Below are 22,242 nucleotides of genomic sequence, written 5' to 3'. Positions count from 1 at the left end.
AAGAAGGTAGATCCTAAGAGTTCTCATCACAAAGAATAAGCCATTTTTTCTTTTTCTTTTGTATCTATATGAGATGATGGATGTTAACTAAACTTATAGTGGCCATCATTTCATAATATATGTAAGTGAAGTCATTAAGCTGTACACCTTGGACTTATACACTGCTGTGTGTCAATTATATCTCAATAAAATTGGAAAAAGTCCTTTCTTCTATGAAATGGAGATAATAATAGTAGATGATAAGTTTAACTTAAAAAAAAAAAAAAAAAAAAAAAGCCTTGTCCTAGGCATAATAAAGTCCAGAGAAGTCCTGACCCTGACTCCTCCAGAGGCTCCCACCGTTCACCATTCAGGGGGCCAGCTGTCGGAGTCTGCCTCTTTCCAGAATCCCTGCCTAACTGCATCAGTTACAATTGAAATAGTTGCTACAGCAAGAGGGATTTGTCATTCCTGCTCCTGAAATTCTCTGAAGTTGTTCTACTCCCTGTCCTGCCTTCCTCGAGGCCGAGTGCCCAGCTTTGGAACACTGCCCACCTTCTCCCTGGGGCACCAGCAGGCCCTCACAGCAAATAGGATTCTGGGGGCTGTTGTGGCTGGGCCTTGGATAAGGGGAGAGGTACTACATCTCTAGCTGGAACTCCCTTCCCTCTACCATATTTATGGGCAGGTCTGGCATCCATGCTACATCTTGACGGATGCTGACTTGTGACACAGCATTCCGAAGTTCAGACAGCAAACTCACACAGAATCTAGCACAACAGCTTTGCCAACTATCCAATATGGAAAATCAGACAATGCTGGTTAGTTAAAAAAAAAAGACGACAAAGATCTAATCACTTCATTATGTTTACGGAGTGTCCACTATATGTCAAGCTCTGTTCTTTGTACTAGGGATAGGGACATGAACACAACAGAGTTCCTACCTCGTGGAGTTAACCTTATATGGGGAAAACAGACCATGAACACTGATATTGTAGAGTTATCGGTCATGGTAGGTATCATAAAGAATAAAAGCAGAGTAAATGGACAAAGCATGTCAAGGGGAAGGAGGCAGGGGGGCTGCTTTAGAAAGAAAGATCTCTCTGATGGAGGTGATGTTGAGCAAAGACCTGAATGAAGCAAGAGAGGAAGTCATGCAAGTATGTGGCAAAGTATTTTACAGGCTGAGGGCACAGCAAGTTCAAGACCAGAAAGAGCAGACTGGGAACAGAAGATGCATGAACAAATCCTTAGCTGATGGTGGCGCATGAATCCCAGCATAGCATCATTTGCAACTGATCAAGGTCAAAAGATCTTGAAGGCTGAAGAATAGATGTAGAGAACGAAAGGAAGTACCTTTCATTGTTACAACCTGTGGCATACACACTCAGAGTCCCCTGGAAAAGTACAACATGAGACAGAAAACTTTATAAGAAGAATTCTCTTACACTTTCCTACCCAATGCTGAACTGAAAGACTGCAGACAGACTGGCTGACACACACTTCTCTCAGCTGCCACAGAAGGGACTCCTACCTTAGTTAAAAGGTAACAAGCTGGCCTTTGGAAGGCCCTTATAACCTTGAGATCTGGGAGTAAAATGTCTGACTTCATTTTCATGTCTATCAAAACTTATCTACTTCCTAAATTACCTTCCCTGTTAACAAATGAAACAGTCATGTGATTGAGAGGGCTCTCCAATCACCAGCTATAACCAAGGCAAGGCTAGTTGAAGGCCTCCACGTGTTCAGAGGTAAAACCTCTGCGCCTGAGTACACACAGTCACTGGCATGTCACCACCTTTGATGCTATTCCCCAGGCCTCTTGGTCGAGACATGGCAGGTATGGGGATGGGGCAGGGGTGGGAGGTCGGAGTAACTGGGTCCAGCTGCTCTTGGTGGCTCTATGTAACATATCCCAAAGCTCAGACTATTCTTTTCTTTTTTCTCCTAAAGATTCAGGCTCACAAAACCCCAGGATGACCCTCAGGCAAACAAAGGCCTTGCTGACAAATATCAGCAGGCAGATACCTGTTTAATGACACCAAGGAAACATCAAATTGAGGATGTATCCAGACTTATTAAATCTCCCGAGGAGGGGTGGTGAAAAGGTGCTGTTGGTAGAATCATGACCCCCCCAAAAGAGATGGTTACATCCTAACCCCCCAGGGCCTGTGAATGCGACCTTATTTGGAAACAGGACCTTTGCAAGTGTGATCAAGTTGAGTCCATAATGGAAGAGGGTGGGCCCCAAATCCAGTGACTGGTGTCCTTACTAGCAGGCCTGTGATGACACAGGCAGAGACTGGAGTGCTGCAGTTGCAGGCAAGGAACACTGAGGATTTCCGGTCACTACCAGAAGCTAGGAAGGCACAGAGGGATACTTCCCTAGAATCTTAGAGAGAGCATGCCCCTAGCAAATACCTGAATTTGGGCTTCTGGGCTCCAGAACTGCGAGAAAATAAATTTCTGTTGTTTTAAGGCACCAAGTTTGTGGTAATTTGTTATGGCAGCCCTAAGAAACGAACATAAGAGGCAAACTTTATTTAATCTCTTCACTTGGAACAAATGTTCATACTCTCTGCTTGCAAACAGTAACAAATGGGGGGAGGGGAAGAACCTAAGGAGGAATGTCTTGTTTTCTCTGTGATTTTTTTTTTTGAGAGAGAGAGTGAGCAGGGAGGAGGGGCAGAAGGAGAGGGAGAGAGAGAATCTTAAGCAGGCTCCATGTTCAGCACAGAGCCCAACACAGGGCTTGATCCCACGACCCTGAGATCATGACCCGAGCTAAAAATTGGACGTTTAACTGACTGAGCCACCCAGGTGCCCCTCTGTGACTCTTAAGGCCTTCCAAGGCTGGCTACATGGTTACTACTGCTACAACTCTTGTTTTGAAAAGGTACATTTGTTCCAGTGTGACTGATATATTAGGGACTATTCTGTGCATCATATAAATCTTGTGTTTATGCATGACTTCTCCTGAGAAACAGTACACACACAGAGAATGACCCCCAGGTGAAGTGAGCGGAGTGGGAACAGCCAGCTCAGTGCACGTGGTGTTACAGCTTTCCCTGATTTCAGATCACCCCACTCACAGCAACTCAGGAGCTACAATCCTCCCACATCCCCTCCACAAGCAAGCTTCAGGTCTCTTTCAAGGAAAAGTGCCATATTTATGGTCGTCATTATGTATTTCTTAACCATTTAATGTATGTAAAACCACAATTTAAATCAAATCAAATTCATAACTGCTTTTTAATGTGTCACCAACAATTTCTGAATATTATGCCACTAACCCCACATACCCCCATAAGCCCTGTGGTTTCCACTGTAGAATTTTGCACAGTATGGGAATTTTTAGAACACATATGTCATATTATAGCAGAGATGACTACATACTCTACTGGCCCAAGGCCCTCTCTACTTCTACCCCAAAAGGACCTCAAAGATCTGACTTACTGCCATTCTCCTCCATGTTACCCACTCTCTGTTCCAGCCAAGCTGGGCTCATCATTCATGCTGTAAAGAAAAGTCTGCAAATGGACAGCCTAAAGGCAAAAAAACAGCCACTGGATAACTTTTGCTTGACCTCCCAGAGTTTAAAATTTAAAAAACTGGTTGGCACTACCTGAGGATAGAGTATTTACCATAAAAATCAGATTTACAGTTCTTTTGACAAGCTGTCCCCATCCTTGTCCCCAAGTTCCCCTGTGGTTATCAACTGGCTGTGTGTGGTTGCTCCTTTGGATGGGGCACGGGCGCTCTGTTTGGCCCTAATTCCCACCCTGTCCACCTTCTTCAGTGCCAGCTGGTCCTGTAAACACAGGTTTGTGATCCTGAAATAGGGCTTTGCAGCTAGAGCTGCGAATGGAATGCTCATTCTACTGCTTCCCAACTGGGTCACTGTGGAACAGTTATATGTGCTTTCTGAGACCCTGTTTACATACCTTTAAAAAAGAATTATTACATCTGAAGGCAGTTGGTACGAGCCCCAGAATATAAGAGGACCTTGCTAAAAATATTTCCTGCTCTAAGCTCTCACATACTTGTTTCCTCATTCAGAAGTCTTTTTTACTCCTTTCATCTCATTGAATCTCTCCCTCCGACTTTGGCTCACTCACTCACTCATTCATTCCTCAAATGCTTACAAAGGGTCTACTCTATGCCGGGCACTTTGCTAGATTACAGGCATGATGGAGATGGCAGGAGGTCTCGTGAAGCTTCTAAGTTTAGTGGAAAAGTGGCAAAAGACAAGTAAACAGAACAGCCAATGAACAATTTATGATAAATGTTATGAGGGAAAAGATCTGGCTAGAGTAGGAGAGAGTAACACAGGCACTTAACTTTTTAGAAAGAGAGGTCAAGAGAGGTCAAGGAAGGCTTCTGTGTCAAGGTGGCATTTAACTCAGGATTCAAGGCTAAGAAGGGAGTCAGATAAAGGTTTAGGGAAAAGTGTGTTCCAAGCAATGGGAAATGTTCTGTCATATGGAAAGCCCTAAGAGGAAGGAACTCTTAGAACTGACATCAGGCCTATGGACAATGAAGAGTGGCCCAGGAACCTAGTGAGGGAGGTGGGCTGGCCCTAGTGGAAGTCAGGATTTCATTCCAAGTACAACAGGAGCCGCTCAGGGGTTTTGCCCTCCTAAATCAGGGTCTTCAGGTTTCTTATGCTATTTTATATCTATCTTATATACTATCCTATACAAACACATATATTTTTAAATATATATATATAAAATTTGTCAGATTATTATAAGTCGGTATATTAAAGCATAACAAAGGACAATAGAAGAGATAATTAAAAGTAAAGGCAAAGAAAATCTGTTAAAATTTTTTTTGACCTATGCAAAAAGGTACATGAATCTTTTACTCAAATATAAATTTTAACTCATAAGTAGTTAGTGCTGCTCACAGGCAAAGATCAAACAAATATATTCTCCATTCAGCCTCACTAACTCAATCCCTAGAACGTTTACGTAGATAAAATATTTGACAAAGCTTTCCTCCCTGAATAACACAAAACAGTGTTTTCTAAATACAGTCAAGACCTGAAGTGAAGGAATGATGGACTTTGCATTTTAAACAGATATTCCTGGATGTTGGATGGAAAAAATACAGAACAAAAAAAAGTGGAAACTGAGAAACTGTTCAGATGTCCCTGGAGGAGCCCAGGTGGGAGCTGAAGATGGGGGCTGTGGGTCTGGAGAGCAGAGGATCACTGCAGGATGTGTGCTGGAAGGAGAAGCGACAGCACATGCAAGTGGGTACAGATGTGAGGACTGGAGAATGAAGAGCCAGGAATGACTCTCGGGTTTCTAGCCTGAACAATGAATGGCATGGTGGAGGGAGCGAGGGTTGGTAGGAATTCAGAAGTCTGTTTTTGGCCTGTCAAATATGAGATGCCTAAATAGATATGTCAAGTAAAATACCAGATAGATGAGTGTGGAGCTCAAAGTATATTTCTGGTTTCAACTTCAATGTAAAGAGCTTAGAAGTCGCCATTTCATCTTTACAACAAGAAAAAGCAAGATAAACTGAAAATCAATGACCTTCCTTGGACTTATCAGAGAACTTGAGTGTGCAGGGCAAATCCGTCCCCAAATCTGGAGAGGTGGATTCACAAAGTCTGAGATCTGCTTAGATGGAGCAGAAGCCAACCTGGAGGAATATTTAAAAGGTAATTACAAAGAACTGCTGGAGACTTAGCACAGACTAGGATGGGAGTAAGAAACTCCTGGGGGCCACAGTCTTGGGAGGGTCAGGGATTTTAGACCTAGGAATTCCACTTGGTTCTCAAGGTGAAGAGATGAGAAAGATTCCCTGGTGGCTCTGGTAGGGGTAGGGGAAGAATTTTTGTAAAATAAACTCAAGGGTTTCTTCTGTAAAATAAACACAGGCCTATTCCCCAGGGGAAAACACTTTACTTGAGTCCTATCCCACCTGGGGAAAGGGCATTTCTTCAACTCCAGGCCTCTCAGACCTTTCTATCTTAGAGAAAGGGGTGGGCAGTAAGGGAATAATACACACTTGTGAAGGTTACAGCCTGCAATATGATTTATAAGAAAAATATAATTGGTCATTCAGATGACAAAAATATATTTTTCAGATATATTCGATCTTCACCCACAGCTCCTAAAAATGCTTTAGAGCCAAAAAAGTGAAACGAGTGTCTTGTTATTAATGAAGGTGACTTTTGGGACCCCTCCCAACGGCAGGGGCTGGTTGCCAGAAGGATCAACCATGTGATTAAAAGGTTGGAACTTTCAGTACCACCCCCCCACCCCGGGGGGGTTGGGGTGTGGGGGAGGGGCTGGAGGTCGAATCAGCCTTAAGATTAAGTAAGGTCAGTTACTTAATCAATCATGCCTATGTAATAAAGCCTTCATAAAAACCCAAGAGAACAGCTTTTTGGCCCTTTACAGAGAGCCTCCATGCTTGGTGAACCAGAACACTTCCATGTGTCACCAAGCTGGCCCCAAGCTTCACGAGGGCAGAAGCTCCTTCGTTTGGCACCTTGCCCAAGGTATCTTCATCTGGCTGGTGATCTGTATCCTTTAACAAACTGGTAACCATGAGTAAGTGCTTCCCTGAGTTCTGTGAGCTGCTCTAGCAAATTAATTGAACCTAAGAATGTCACTGGAACCTCTAATCTGTAACTGGTTGGTCAGAAGCTCAGCTAATAGCCTGGGACTTGTGACTGGTGTCTGAGGTGAGAGTAGGGGTCAGCCTTACAGGGCTGAATCATTAGTCTGTAGAATCTGATGCTATCTCTGCGCTGATAGTGTCAGAACTGCTTGGTGTTGTGTATGCGGGACCCCTCCAACCCCACCTCAAAGTTGGAACTGGGTCCTGAAACTCATACAGGTAGCCCAGGGACACAGGCCTACTAAATACTGAGATTTCATCATAAGATGATAGAATGCTTTCCCTCCCTGACACCTTACCACCCTACCAACCGGGCTCCAGTATAACAGTGGATTACAGATGGAAGAGCTTCAAGACACACACTCTCTGAGGAAGAATATCCAAGGAAGCCCAAATTCAAGAGGAGAGACTAAGACAAAGACACTAGAGGAATCTGAAGCCTCTGGATCTACAGCCACAGCAAACACCACACACAGTTCAACCCTAGCCAGATTAACATAAATCCTCATAGTAGAGGTTTATTTACTTTACTTCTTATTACTTAACAGCAGATACTGTCTGGTTTTAAAAAGAGTATGTATAAGGCATGCCAAAAGGCAAGAAAAACACAATCGGAAGAGATAAAACAAGCAGCAGAATCAGACTCCAAAAGGACAAAAATCTTGGAATGACCAAACAAGAAACTTAAAATAGAAAGATCAATATGTAAGGTCTCTAGAGGAAAAAGTAGACAACATGCAAGAACAGATGAGAAATGTAAGAAGATGGAAATTCTCAGAAAGCAGGAAATGCTAAAAATCAAAAACACGGTAAAAAAATGAAGAATGCCTTGATGGGCTCGTCAGTATACTGGATACAACCAAGGAAAGAATGAAATGCAAAGGGAGAAAACAATGAGGGAAAACAAAACAAACAAAAAAACCAGAACAGAGTATCCAAGAACTATGGGACAATTTCAAGATATAACATATGCATAACTGGAATACCAGGAGAATGGGGAAATGTTTGAATACTAGCTGAGAACTTTAAAAAATTAATGACAAACACCAAAGCACAAATCTATGAAGCTCAGAAAACATCAAGCAGATTAAATACTAAAATACTACATCTAGACATATCCTACTTGTGTGACTAAATACAAATAAAAGAGGCTTAATTCTCCCTGTTGAAAATAAAGGAAGAAACTTCTTTCCCTTCAGAACTCTTTCTCTGTCTTCTTGATATGCATGTAAATCTTTATAATGGTTGCATAAGCCTCTTACCAGTCTCACGACTCAGGAATGTTTTCTCAAGGATCTGGGACCCATTATTTTGAAATGTAAACTTCAAGAGAGATAGCTCCCCTACCTCTTAGGCCTCTGGGAGAGGAAGGGTCTAACTTGGTGGGCACCTTGCTCCTATTTGCAAATTACCTCCCATCATAAGGATTTAAGAAAATCACCCCCGCCTCGGTCCCCAGTAAAGCCAACTAACTAGCACAGGTGGGTTTCCACAATTTCCATGATAAAGTTAGGATCTTGAAAACATGTATGATGTAATGGGTTGTACCTACTTGCCTATACAAACAAGTGAAATTCCTTTCTGTCTTTGCAATTTCTTAGAAGACTGCCTGTAATGCACATCACATTCTGATTTAATGCTTACTAAAAAAAAAAAGAAAAGAAAGAGGTGTTTGGCTGGCTCAGTCAGTGGAGCACGTAACTCTTGATCTTGGGGGTGTGAGTTTGAGCCTTACATTAGGTGTAGAGATTACTTAAAAATTAAATCTTAAAAAGAAGCAAAGCAAAGAAAGAAACCTGTTTTCTGTCTCTTCTACCTTTACAGAGAGGTTTTCTGAGTTGGGAGAAGATTTTGTTTCTTTTAATTATATTTCCTTAACATATTCAAACCACAGAAAACCAAAGACAAAGAGAAAATACTGAAAGAAGCTGGAGGGTGAAGATGGGGGAAAGAGAAACAAGGGTAAGATTCATTGCAGATTTCTTACCAGAAACCACATAAGCCAGAAGATAGAAGAATGAAATAGTTCAAATGCTGAAAGAAAGAAATCACCAAAGTAGAATTCTACATTTGACAAAAGTATCCCTCAAAAGTGGAGAAGAGTCCATCAGTGGATGATGACTGGATAAATGAATTGTGGTATATCCATACAATGGGTTATTCAGTCATGAAAAGGAATGAAGTACTGATTCATGCGACATCATAGATAAATGAACATTATGCTAAGTGAAAGAAGCTAGACACAAATGATCCATATTATATGTATATGAAATGTCCAAAACTGATAAGTCTATAGAGACAGAATGTAGACTAGTGGTTGCCAGGGTCTAGAGAGAAGGAGGAACAAGGAGAAGAAACAGGGAGAAACTGCTTAATGGGTAAGGGATTTTATTCTGGACTGATGGAAATGTTTTGGAACTAGACAAAGGTGGTAGTTGTACAGCACTGTGAATGTACTAAATGCCACTCTTCACTTTAAAATGGTTAAATTTTTTTTTAATGATTTCATTTCTTTATTTGAGAGAGAGAACGAGAGAGAGAGCATGAGTAGGGGGGTTAGAGCAGAGAGAGAGGGATAAAAAGACACCTCACTGAGCAGGGAGCCTGATGTGGGGCTTGATCCTAGGACTCTGGGATCATGACCTGAGCCAAAGGCAGACACTTAACCGACTGAGCCACACAGGTGCCCCTAAAATGGTTAATTTTACGTCCTATGAATTTTGCTGAAAATAATTAAAAAACCACCACAACAAAAAAGTCAATGAGAAATACTTTCTCAGACAACAAAACTAAGAGATGTCATCACCAGCAAACCTGTCCTGTAAGAAATATTAAAAGCTTTTCTTTACTTAGTAAATGATACAGGTTAGAACTTGGATGTACATAAAGAATGGAAGAGCATTGTAGGAGTAAGTGAAAGTAAAATAAATCTTATTTTCTTATTCCTAATTGATCTAAAAAATAATTGTTTAAGTTAATAATAGTAACAATATATTGGGTGATTACAGCATGTGGATAAGTGAAATGAATGACAGCAGTGTCACAAGGGATGGGAAGAAGGAATTGGGAACACTGTTATAAGAAACCTATATTACATGTGAAACAAAACAGTATCATTTGAAGGTAGGCTTATAAAATGATTACTTTAAACCTCCAGAGCAACAACTGAAAACACTTGTAAAGACGTATATTTGATACATTAAGAGATAAATGGGATCATACAAGTTGCTCAATCAAAATCAGGTAAGGCAGAAAAAGAAGCCTCTGGCAACAAAGAGAAAACAGTTATACACATGGTTCATATTAATGCATATATATCCATAACCACTTTAAATGTGGATGGTCTACATATAACACTAAAGGACTAAGACTTGTTTGGTTAAAAAAAGAATCCCCAACTATAAATTGTCAACAGGAAACCCCAGGCACAGACAGATCAAAAGTAAAGGCATGGAGTAAGACACCATGCTATCATTAATGAAAAGACAGCTGGAGTAACTGAATTGAATTTAAAGACAAAGTAGACTTCAGATCAAGGAAAGTATCAGGCATAAAGAGGGGCATTACATGATGATAAATGGGTCGATTCCCCAAAATACATAACAATCCTAAACATGTATGCACCTAACAACCGAGCTTCAAAATACATGAGGCAAAAAATGATAAAACTGCCAAGGAGAAAAAGAGAAATCAACTATTATAGTTGTAGATGTCATTGTTTCCCTGTCAGCATGGTAGATTAAGCAGGCAGAAAATCAATAAGGAGATAGTTGACTCTGAGAGCACTATCAATCAACCTGATATAACTGACATTTATAAAATAATAAATCTAACAACAGCAGGATACACATTCTTCTCAAGCTTGCATGGAACATTCAGTAAGACAGATCACATTCTGGGCCATAAAATACACCTTAAGTTAAAATAGGAATCCTAAAGTACATTCTTAGACCACAAAGGAATTAAACTAGAAATCAATAATAGAAAAATAGTTTTAAAAATCCCCACATATTTAGAAATTAAACAACACACTTCTGAATAACACATGGGTCAAAGAAGAAGTCTCAAGACAAATTTAAAATATTTTGAACCAAATGGAGTTCACAGCAGAGGTCTGGGCCATAGATATCTATTTGGGAATCACTAGTATAAAATGACATTTAAGCTACAGGCTCAGAGAAAATACAGAGAGGAGAGAGTGAGCCTAGAATGGAATCCTGAGGGATTTCAACATTTAGCAGTCTGGCAGAGAAGGTGCAGCAAAGAACTACAGCCAATACTATAAAAGTTAGTCCAGAATAATTTCCTATTTTATATATTTCCTATTTTTATAAATTATTTCCTGTAAGCTTTCCAAATATTATTCTTCCTATTAAACAGATACTTAGCTGGTTGACTGATCTTGGATATTTCAGAGCAGTGGTTCTAGAAAAGCCTAATATTTTAATATATGTATTTATACTTGGATCATAAAGTACATTTAATATAAAAGATAATCATAATAAAATTAGACATAATTTTCAAAAAGCCTATTGGTTGAAAAGTAAAGGGGGGTAGAGTTATGGTGAAAGATAGGTAAAAAAGTGCTTTCTTATTTATGATTATATAAAATTTAAGTATCAGCTTAAATACTCAAAAATATAATTTTTGTTATTACATATTTATGGATGAATAAGTAACAGAAATGCAAAACTTATACAGCAGTGATATTTCACCTAGAGAACTAAAAAAGATTAAACAGTATATACATCATAATATATAGTTAAGTGTGAGGGAAATGGGCACCCTCATACTGGGCTGGTGGGAATATAAATTGGCACAATCTCTTTGGAAGGCAGTCTGTCAGTGACTGTCAAAATTATACATGGACAACTCAGCTAACATCATACTCAAAGGTGAAAAGCTGAATGCTTTTCCTCCAATATCAGGAATAAAACAAAGATGCCTACTGTTGGTGCTTTTATTCAACAAAGTACTGGAAGTCCTAGACAGCGCAATTAGCCAAGAAAAATAAGAAAAAGGCATTCAAATTGAAAAGGAAGAGGTAAAACTGTCAATATTTGCAGATGCCATGATATTATGCATAGAAAATCATAAAGACAAGGGGCGCCTGGGTGGCTCAGTCAGTTAAGCCTCTGACACTTGATCTCAGGGTTGTGAGTTCAAGCCCAGCATGGAGCCTACAGAAAGAAAAGAGAAAAAAAAGAAAAGAGAAGAGAAGAGAAAAGAATAAAATACCTAGGAATAAATTTAACCAAGAAGGTAAAAGACGTGCACACTGAAAACTGTAAAACATTAATAGAAGAAACTGAAAACACAAATAGAAAAATATTCTGTGCTCCTAAACTGGAAGAGTTAATACTGTCAAAATGTCTATACTACCCAAAGCAATCTACAGATTCGATGCAATTCCTATCAAAATTCCAATGGCATTTTTCATAGAACAAAGTGATCCTAAAATTTGTATGGAACCACAAAAGACAAATAGCCAAAGCAACCTTGAGAATAAAAGAACAAAGCTGGAAGCATCATGCTCCCTGATCTCAAACTATATTATAAAGCTATAGTAATCAAAACAGTATGGTACTGGCATAAAAACAGACAAGAAGATGAATGGCAAAGAAGAAAGAGCCCAGAAATAAACCCACACATATATGGGTCAATTAATTTATGACAAAGGAGCCAAGAATATTCCATGGGGAAAGGACAGCCTCTTCAATAAGTGAATGATACTGGGAAAACTGGACAGCCACGTGCAGAAGAATGAAACGGGACCATTATTTTACACCATATACAAAGATCAACTCAAAATCAAAGGAAGACTTGGGGGGCCTGGGTGCTCAGTTTGTTAAGTGTCTGTCTCTTGATTTCGGCTCAGGTCATGATCTCAAGGTTGTGAGACTGAGCCCCAGGCCAGGCTCCCTGCTCACTCAGCACAGAGTCTGAGTGGCATTCTCTCTCTCCCTCTCCCTCTATGCACCTCCCCCATTCTCTCAAATAAATAAAGTCTTAAAAAAAAAAATCAAGACTTGATTTTAAGACCTGAAACCATAAAACTCCTATAAGAAAACATAAAAAGATGGTAAACTCAACATCAGTTTTGGTGATCTGAGACCAAAAGCAAAATTAAACAAGTGAAGCCCATATATGAAACTAAAAAGCTTCTGCACAGCAAAGTTTTCGAAACCATCAACAAAATGGAAAGACAACCTACTGAATGGGAGAAAATACCTGTAAATTATCTATCTGTTAAGGGGTTAATAACCAAGTTATATAAAAAACTCAAACACCTCAACAGCAAAAAACAAACTGATTAAAAAATGGGCAGAGGATCTGAATAGATATTTTCCAAAAGACAAAAAGTTGGCCAACAAGTACTGAAAAGATGCTCAACATCACTAATCATCAGGGAAATGCAAATCAAAACCACAATGAGATACCACTTCACACCTGTCAGAATGGCTAGTATCAAATAATTATAAAAAAAAGCAATAACAAGTGTTGGCAAGGATGTGGAGAGAAAGGAGCCCTCATGCACAGTTGGTAGGAATATAAATTGGTGCAGCCACTACGGAAAACAGTGGCTTTAATTTTTTAAAAAATTAAAAATAGAACTATCATATAATCCAGCAATTCCACTTCTGGGTATTTATCCAAGGAAAACAAAAGCACTAGCTCAAAAAGATATATGCACCTTAATGTTCATTGCAACATTATTTACAACTGCCAACATATGGAAACAACCTAAGTGTCTATAGATGGATGAGTGGATAAAGAAAATGTATGTATGTATGTATGTGTGTGTGTGTATTTATTTATATAGAGTATTATACAGCCATAAAAAAGAATGCAATTTTGCCATCTGCGACAACACAGACAGACCTTGAGAGCAGTATGCTAACTGAAATAAAGACAAAGACAAATACTATATGATCTCACTTACATGTGGAATCTTAAAAAAAAAAAATGAGCTCTTAGATACAGAGCATAGATTGGTGGCTCCCTTAAGTGGGGAGGTTGGGAGGGGGGGGTCAAAGTGGGCAAAGGAGGTCAAAAGGTACATATTTCCAGTTATAAAATAAATGTCATGGGGATGCAATATACAGTACGGTGACTACAGTTAATAATACTGTGTGGCATACTAGAAAGTTGCTAAGAGAGTAAATCTTAAAAGTTTTTAGTATGAGAAAAAAAATGTCTAACCACGTATGGTGATGAATGGTAACCAGACTCACTATGATCATTTCACAATATAAACAAATGTTGAACTATTACATTGGGGTGCCTGGGTGGCTCAGTGGGTTGGGCGTCTGCCTTCTGCTAGGGTCCTGATCCCAGCGTCCTGGGATCAAGTCCCACATCGGGCTCCCTGCTCAGCAGGGAGTCTGCTTCTCCCTCTCCCTCTGTCCCTCCCTCCCCCATGCTCTCTCTCTCGTGCACACACTCTCTCAAATAAATAAAATCTTTTTAAAAAATCATGATGTTGTATACCTGAAGCTAATATGTTGTGATAGGTCAATTACACCTCAATAAACAAAAAATTACACATGGATATCTCCTTTCTCCCAGCAATCCTAGTTTGAAGAACTGATTCTACAGATGTGCTAAATTAAACAGGTAAAAGGTATTCACTGCAGCATCGATGGGATATCAAAGTTGCCACTCAAGAGAAAGAAGGAGTTATTTCTACCACATAGGAACCACCTCTAAGAGATGTTAAGACAAAACAGTAAGGTGTAGCACAGTCTAGAAAAATGTCTACATGCATGAAAAATATGCTGTACATATTTGCACATGTGTTTTTAGTCTATACGTACAGCCTGTCTCTGAAAAAACAAGCAAGCAATATGGTAATAGTGGCTACCTCCTGGGAGAGACCTGGGTGACTTGGGGAAGAGGAGGAAGGGAGATGCATCATTTACTCTGTACCCTGTTTGGTGTGGTGTGATTTTTTACAGCAATGAGTACCTGAGGGGGGCCGAGAACTTCAGAGCAAGAAAGGAAACGTCAGATGGCTAAGAACATGGAAAGGACAGAAGAGTACTGACATTCAAGAAGGGATGTGCAGGAATAAAGAGCTAGTAGAAGAGAGAAATAGGGAAGGAGGTGCTTTAAGAGCCCAAGTAAAGATCTCAAACTCTTAAAAAATATATAATAGCAGAAGTCCTTCCTAGTAAAATGTGAAACTTCAATATATAAAGTAGATAAAACAAGTATTTTATCATATATTTTATAAGCTCAAATGCAAACATTTCTTTAGGTCAAACACTGAATATAATGATGCTCTCAAAACATAAACTTGAAATGGGGAGTATAGAGGAGTATCTCAGGAAAACCTTAAAATACACAGAAATGGCAAGAGAAGCTTTATACCAAGGTCCGCTCCGAACAATGAACATGGCAGTACACATAGGCACACCAGTGATCTCCAGCATGTCAAATTTGGTATATGACATGTTCAAGTGTGTTTTTCTTTTAATCTGTCTTGATTGCTTTAAAAACTGGATTATATATTTAAAAAAAAAAATTTGAACCTAATGTTTATGTCATGTGGGAAGCAACAAAGACAAAATTTGCAAACCACTGGCCTGGAAACACTGCATTATGATGAAAACCTGTGAGATTTATTGAGAAGCTACCTTGTGATTGGATGGGTTCAATTAAGCCTCATTCTCAGACAAGTGGGTGCTCTTCTATGGCTCTTATCTCCCTGTCTCCTTCCACAGCCCCCACCCTAGACCTCTGTATCCCCATAACAATGGCTCTCAACTCCAGCCACAAGGCTACTTCCTCCAGCCTTCCCACTTGGCCCCAAAGCCCTTTGCTGCCATTATGATGACAAGATACTGACAGATACAAGTCTATGTTCTAGATCACTCAGTGCAGGCCTGCATAACTAGGTATGTTGGTCTTGCACTGACTGCCACATTATCATTATTAAAAACAGTAACACAAATCCTGGAATGAGAGAAAACAGCTATAAAGGACTTAACTATGACAACTGATGACATTTTAGAATATGAACTATGGATTAGATAATGGCATGTTTCAATATTAAATTCCCTGATTTTTGATAACTGTATTGTGATAATGTAAGAAAATGTCATTATTCTTAGAAAATACATACTGAAATACTTAGGGCAAAGAGGTGTGCTATCTCTATTCTCAAAATGATTCAGAAAAAATATACATACATTCACTTAGAATGTTAATAGCAAACAACTGGTGAATCTGGGTAGATGTACAGGATTTCCATGTACCATTTTCTGTAAGTTTGAAATTATAAAAAAATAAAACTTAAAAAAAAAATTTGATCCTAAGTCTGTTCCATTCAGAGCCAAAGCTCCTAAATGTCACCTAGCCCTATCCTATCACCCTTACTGTATAATCTTTCCCTCCCAACTTTATCACAGAAGCCACCATTTGGGTTCTAAGCATTGTTATTCATGAAAACATCACAGCACTTATTATCTTCCCAGGCCTTAGGGCTTTGGAGATTATCACTGAAGTCAGGGCTAGAAATGAAAACTCACTGAAGCCATCACCACCAACAAAGAACCAAAAAATCATCCTATAACCTTCATTTTCCTTAAAAACAAAAACAAACCAAACCTTGAAATACAGTCAATTCAGCTGCACTCAGGGTATGTCTAATTTTATTGACAGTTCACAATGAAAAGATTTCAACTACATTTACTATATATAAAGCTCATGCCAAAGGGTTATCTTCCCCAGAGAGACTAAAAGCTCAACACCAAGCATCTATTCTACAAGACTTCTGTTCAAGGGACCTTACTGCATTGCATTCCAGCCAGGACAACAGTGTCACCATGGGCCAAGCACCATGGCATGGGGATAGCCCACTGTAAGGAATGGGATGCTAGAATGGCCCTTAGGAAAAGAGAGATTCTTCTCATACCAAAATGGGGGGAAAGGTGTACTCTCTTGATATATACATTAGCTACTGACAGTCTCCTGGAGAACTTTCTATGTTCTCATCTGCCCTCAGATGGTTGTGAGCCCATGATGTATAGGCCATGATTAAATGCAGTTAGCTCCTTTCCCAGAGTTGGGAGAGTTTTGTAGGCAGAATGCTAACACATACTCCACAAAACTATAAAGGACCCATTTTTAAGTCGTAATGATCAAATAAGAACAAAATAAAAGAGAAAAAATAATTTAGCTATAGAGTTCTTAATTCTGAGGAACAGTAAAACCTTGTTAATGCTGGGCCCATTACTTCTGAATTTCCAAACACTCAGCTACGTGTTTCCTACTGGTGTGAAGTTAAAATGACTTACTTATATGAGCTTCAGTGTTTATGATAAAATATTACACAATACAGACACAATGGGAATATAATCTTTAACTTCTTTCATTAAATAAAACGAACTCTTCTATGTTTAGTTTATAATATGGGCGCCTGGGTGGCTCAGTTGGTTAAGCCACTGCCTTCGGCTCAGGTCATGATCCTGGAGTCCCGGGATCAAGTCCCGCATCGGGCTCCCTGCCCAGCGGAGGGTCTGCTTCTCCCTCTGACCCTCCCCCTTCTCATGCTCTCTCTCTCTCTCATTCTCTCTGTCAAATAAATAAATAAAATCTTAAAAAAAAAATAGGTTAGTCCAAAAAATCACTTTTAAGAGTAGGTAAACATTATAGAAATTATCTAGTTACGATATCATCCTGTTCACTTATACCAAGCGTGGAATAAACTGTAAATGAAGCAATCCTTTTACTTAGTCACTCAAATTACCTGTCCACCCTGGTATTCTCTCAAACTCGTGTTATGTAACTAGTATTTTTTCTGCCATTCATCTTTTTTTCATGTTTTTGTTGTTGTTGTTGTTTAGCCTTTTGATTCAGCTTGTTGAGGTAACTTTGAATCTTTAATCTGTGTGTCATCAACATATTATCCCTTCCTCCCAAGTTGTTGACAGTGACTTCAATACACACATCTTCTCAGAGCCCTGGGGAAGTCTAAACCTATAATAAGTGAATACCAATTAGTTAATAACAATAATACTAGCAATAATTATTGCATATAATTAGTACATACTGAACCATTAGTATGTGCCAATCACTGTTCTATGCACTTTACAAGCAATCTCCCATTGATTCTTCAAAATAACCTTATGAGGTTTACATACATTTTCTAAATGAAAAAAACTGAGGCACTGAAAAGTTAATTTTTAAGGTCGAAATAGCTAAAAAGTGGGGCACTGAATCTGACTTCAAGTGGGGGCCCATACACTTAACTACGAGGACATACTGCCTCTCAATTTGGAAGCATTTAAGTAATTAAATGGTACACTGATCCCAATAGTTTCAAACAATAGTTTAAACTTTTGCATAAAAAGTAAGCTAGTTCAATCAATGTAAACTTTTTTTTTCTTTTTTAAAGAATAAATGAGGTTGTATTGTACTTGATGCCCAAGAAGCACAACTCCTTAGTGAAATCCTGAGGTAGGTTTGTTCTGCAAAGGATTCAGAAGACAGGACTACCTTTGGGCAGGTGGCTGGAACCAAGTGGGATTGGTGCAGGTACCTGAATTCGCTGAGGTGAAGCTACCGCAGAGTCGGTGGAGATTATCTGGATGCGTGGGGAGGGGCTGGTCATCCCTGGAGATTCCGGCCGAGAGGTCTGTGTCCGTGGTACCTGTGGGGGAGAAGTGGGCTGGATCACAATGGAGCTCAGAAAAATGCCCAGTGGTAGCTGGGGACCATGCCTCTTGCTTTCACTGTGGCTTTGAGTAATAAACTTGAGTAGTTCTGGTGTTTGCACCCAGAACGACAAAGGAACTAATGAGATAATGCCACAGGATGGCTGTAAGAAAATACAATCTTAAAAGAGCTATTTCTAATGCTGAAAATGCAAAAACAAATAACCCCCCCATAAAACAAAAAAATTCCCACAAAAAACACAGAGGAATTTCAAATCTGCTCTATACAACTTTAAATAAATAGCTACTAGAGTAACTTTTTAGAAATGATCTTTGAATGTTTTCACTGTCTCCAAAACCAGCTGTAAAACACTCCTTTAAGATGATAGTTTCCAGAAGAAAGGCTCTCATAACACCATAAAGGATGGCAAAAAGAACCAGCACTACACTGAAAAACTACTTGTGAAAGAGTCCTGGTAATCCCCCAGTCCCACTGGGATGGGGCTGGGAAAAGCCCATCAATTATACAAAGGTCTGGAATTTAGTCAATACCCACCAAAGGCAAGGTTCAAGGTCCTGAGTGGTCATCTAGGCACCTGAAGTGGGCAGTTATTACTTTTCCTTGAATAAAAGTATATCATGGGGCACCTGGGTGGCTCCATTGGTTAAGCGACTGACTCTTGATTTCAGCTCAGGTCATGATCTCAGGGTCATGAGATCAATCCCCACATCAGCTCCACACTGGGCATTGAGCCTGCTTAAGATTCTCTCTTAAGGGGCGTGTGGGTGGCTCAGTTGGTTAAGTGCCTTCGGTTCAGGTCATGATCCCAGGGTCCTGGGATCAAACTCCATGCAGGGCTACCTGCTCAGTGGGGAGCCTGCTTCTCCCTCTCCCTGCTCATGCTATCTCTGTCACTATCTCTGTCTCTTTCTCTCTCTCAAATAAATAAATAAAATCTTAAAAAAAAAAAAAGGTTCTCTCTTAAGAGATTCTCCCTCTCCCTCTGCCCCTCCCCCTGGTTCGCATGTGCTCGCTCTCGTAAAAAAAAGAAAAAAAGTATATCATGAACCATGCTTTATAAGCTCTTCCAAAAAACAGGTGGGGGAACACTTCTCAATTCATTCTATGTAACCAAAACTAGGCAAAGACATCACAAGAAAACTACAGAAGACCAATATTCCTTATGAATATAGGTGCAACAATCCTCAATAAAACATTAGCAAACTGAATCCAGAGGCATATAAAAAATTATACATCATGAGGGTACCTGGGAGGCTCAGTTGGTTAAGCAGCTGCCTTTGGCTCAGGTCATGAACTCAGAGTCCTGGGATGGAGGCCTGCGTTGGCCTCCCTGCTCACCAGGGAGTCTCTTTCTCCCTCTCCTTCTGCCCCTCTCCCTCCTCTCATGCGCGCATGAGCTCTAATAAATAAAATCTTTAAAAAAAATTATACACCATGACCACGTGGGATTTACCACAGAAATACAAGGCTGGCTCACCATATGTATGTAATGTAATCTGCTGTATTAATAGAGGATAAAAGCCTCAACATCTCAATTGACACACAAAAACCATTTGACAAAATCCAACACCATTTCACAAAAAAAAAACCATTCAACTACCTAGAAACAAAGTTCTCAATCTGGGGCACCTGGGTGGCTCAGTTGGTTAAGCATCTGCCTTTGGCTCAGCTCATAATCTTAGGTCCTGGGATCCAGTCCAATGTTGGGCTCCCTGCTCAGTGGGAAGCCTGCTTCTCCCTCTCCCTCTGCCCCTCCCCCCGCTCATGCACACACACTCTCTCTCTCAAGTAAATAAATAAAATAAAGAGTTCTCAATTGGATAAAGAGTATCTATAAAATACAGCTAACACAATACTTAATGGTAAAAGACTGATAGTTTTCTTTAAAAAATTTATTTATTTATTTGAGAGAGAGAGCATGTGCAAGAGTGGGGGTGGGGTGAAGGGGGGTTGGGAGGAGGGGCGGAGGGAGAGAGAGAATCTTAAGCAGGCTCCATGCCCAGCACAGAACTCTCACGGGGCTTGATCTCATGACCCCGAGATCATGACATGAGCCAAACCCAAGAGTTAGTTGCTTAACTGATTTGAGTCACCCAGGCACCCCAAGACTGCAAGGTTTCTTTTTCTTTTTCTTTTTTTTTAAAGATTTTATTTATTTATTCATGAGAGACAGAGAGAGAGAGAGAGAGAGAGGCAGAGGGAGAAGCAGGCTCCCAAGGAGCAGGGAGCCCGATGCGGGACTCGATCCCAGGACCCTGGGATCATGACCTGAGCCGAAGGCAGACGCTTAACCATCTGAGCCACCCAGGCGCCCGTTTTTTTTTTTTTTTAAGATTTTATTTATTTATTCATGAGAGAGAGAGAGAGAGAGAGAGAGAGAGTGCAAGGTTTCTAATTAAGGTCAGAAACCAAAGATTTCCCCCCTCCCTCCCAAAAAGTCTCTTAGAAAAAATAAATTCAGGAAAGCAGCAGGATACTAAGTCAACACAGAAAAATCAGTAGCATTTCTATACAAAATGAACAATCTGGAAAGGAAATTACAAAAAAAAAAATTCCATTGTGATAGCATCAAAAAGAATCAATTACTTAGCAATTAAGTTAACCAAAGAGGTAAAAAAGACCTGTATAATAAAATCTATAAAACACTGCTAAAAGAAATTAAAGATATAAGTAAATGGAAACATATTCTGTGTTCATGGACTGGAAGACTTAATATTGCTAAGATGTCAATACTACACAAAGTGATCTACAGATTTAATGCAACCCCTGTCAAAATACCAGTGTTTTTTGCAGAAACAGAAAATCCATCCCAAAATTCGTATGGAATCTCAAAGGACCCTAAACAGATAGCCAAAACTACCTTGAAAAAGAACAAAGCTGGAGAACTCACACTTCCTGATTTTGCTACAAAGTGAAAATAATCAAAACAGTGTGATATTGGTATAAAAACAGACATAAAGACCAAAGGAACAGACTAGAGATCCCAGAAATAAAACCTGGCATATAATGGTTAAATGATTTTTGATAGAGGTGTCAAGATCATTTGGTGGGGGAAAGGACAGTCTTTTCAACAACTGGTGCTGGAAAAACTGGCTATCCACATGCAAAAGAATGAAGTTGTACCTTTATCTAACACCATATACAAAAATTAACTCAAAATGGATCAAAAATCTAAATTTAAGACCTAAAACTACAATATCCAGAATATACAAAGAACTCCTAAATTCCAACAACATAAAAAACCTAACCCAAATAAAAAATGAATAAAGGACTTGAATACACATTTCTCCACAGAAGATACAAAACAGCCAATAAGCACATGAAAAGCCATTCAACATCACTACTAATCATTAGGGAAATAAAAACCAAAACTACATCAAAATGCCATCTCATGCATACTAGGATGGCTACTATCCAAAAAACCAGAAAATAACAAATGTTGATGAGGATGTGAAGAAACTGGAACTCTCATGCACTGCTGGCAGGAATATAGAATGGTACAGCCTCTTTGGAAAACAGTCTCACCAATCTTCAAAAGTTAAACACAGAGTTGTCATATGAACCAACAGTTTCACTCCTAGGTATATACTCAAGAGAAAAGCAAACACATGTCCACACAAAAATTTGTATAGTAATGTTCAGCATTATTCATAACAACTCAAAAGTAGAAACCACCCAAATGACTATCAACTGATGAATGGATTAAAAAAAAGAGTGGTATATCCATGCTATGGAATAGTATTTAGTAATAAAAAGGAATGAAGTACTGATACATGCTACAACATGGATGAAATCAGTCATAAAAAACCACATATATGATTCCATTCATATAAAATGTAATAGGCAAATCCATAGCTAAAGAAAGTAAATTAGTGGTTCCCAGGACTGAGGGGATGGGGGAAGGTGGAATAACTGCTAATAGGCATGGAGTTTCTTTGG

The 22,242-nt window shown here is 39.5% G+C and overlaps 2 protein-coding genes and 1 long non-coding RNA gene across 12 annotated transcripts in view; 1 reads left to right on the top strand and 2 right to left on the bottom strand.

Annotated features, from left to right (window-relative positions):
- Window positions 1–22,242, bottom strand: part of NR2C2 (nuclear receptor subfamily 2 group C member 2) — a 97,502-nt gene that overhangs the window by 27,649 nt on the left and 47,611 nt on the right. For all 9 annotated transcript variants that reach the window (XR_010411635.1, XR_010411628.1, XR_010411620.1 and 6 more), the window contains one exon: window positions 18,167–18,277. Coding sequence is in view for 6 of the 9 variants with exons in the window: in XM_064591693.1 (XP_064447763.1) it covers window positions 18,167–18,277 (111 nt within the window). In the remaining 3 variants the exon portion in view is untranslated. The remainder of the gene's footprint in view (window positions 1–18,166; window positions 18,278–22,242) is intronic.
- The window catches only part of MRPS25 (mitochondrial ribosomal protein S25), a 65,551-nt gene that overhangs the window by 43,133 nt on the left and 176 nt on the right, over window positions 1–22,242 (top strand). Inside the window, exon 5 of one of the 2 annotated variants that reach the window (XM_054504566.2) lies at window positions 5,063–5,371. The exons of the other annotated variant lie outside the window; for it this stretch is intronic. Coding sequence (XP_054360541.1) covers window positions 5,063–5,280 — 218 coding nt within the window. The 3' untranslated portion in view covers window positions 5,281–5,371. Of the gene's footprint in view, window positions 1–5,062; window positions 5,372–22,242 lie in introns of those variants that run through there. 2 annotated transcript variants of the gene reach the window in all.
- Window positions 1,886–17,602, bottom strand: LOC135364468 (uncharacterized). Its single transcript, XR_010411640.1, has 2 exons — window positions 17,375–17,602; window positions 1,886–2,491 (listed from the first exon to the last, which is right to left on the bottom strand). It is a non-coding gene; the product is annotated as an uncharacterized LOC135364468 (long non-coding RNA).

The sequence above is a fragment of the Mirounga angustirostris genome, unplaced genomic scaffold, assembly GCF_029215605.1.
Source record: "Mirounga angustirostris isolate CCGP_5_RB_7025 unplaced genomic scaffold, mMirAng1.0.hap1 SCAF_1, whole genome shotgun sequence".
NCBI lineage: Eukaryota > Metazoa > Chordata > Mammalia > Carnivora > Phocidae > Mirounga > Mirounga angustirostris.
Note: the sequence above shows the minus strand (reverse complement) of the source record. Positions and strands in the feature narration are given on the sequence as shown.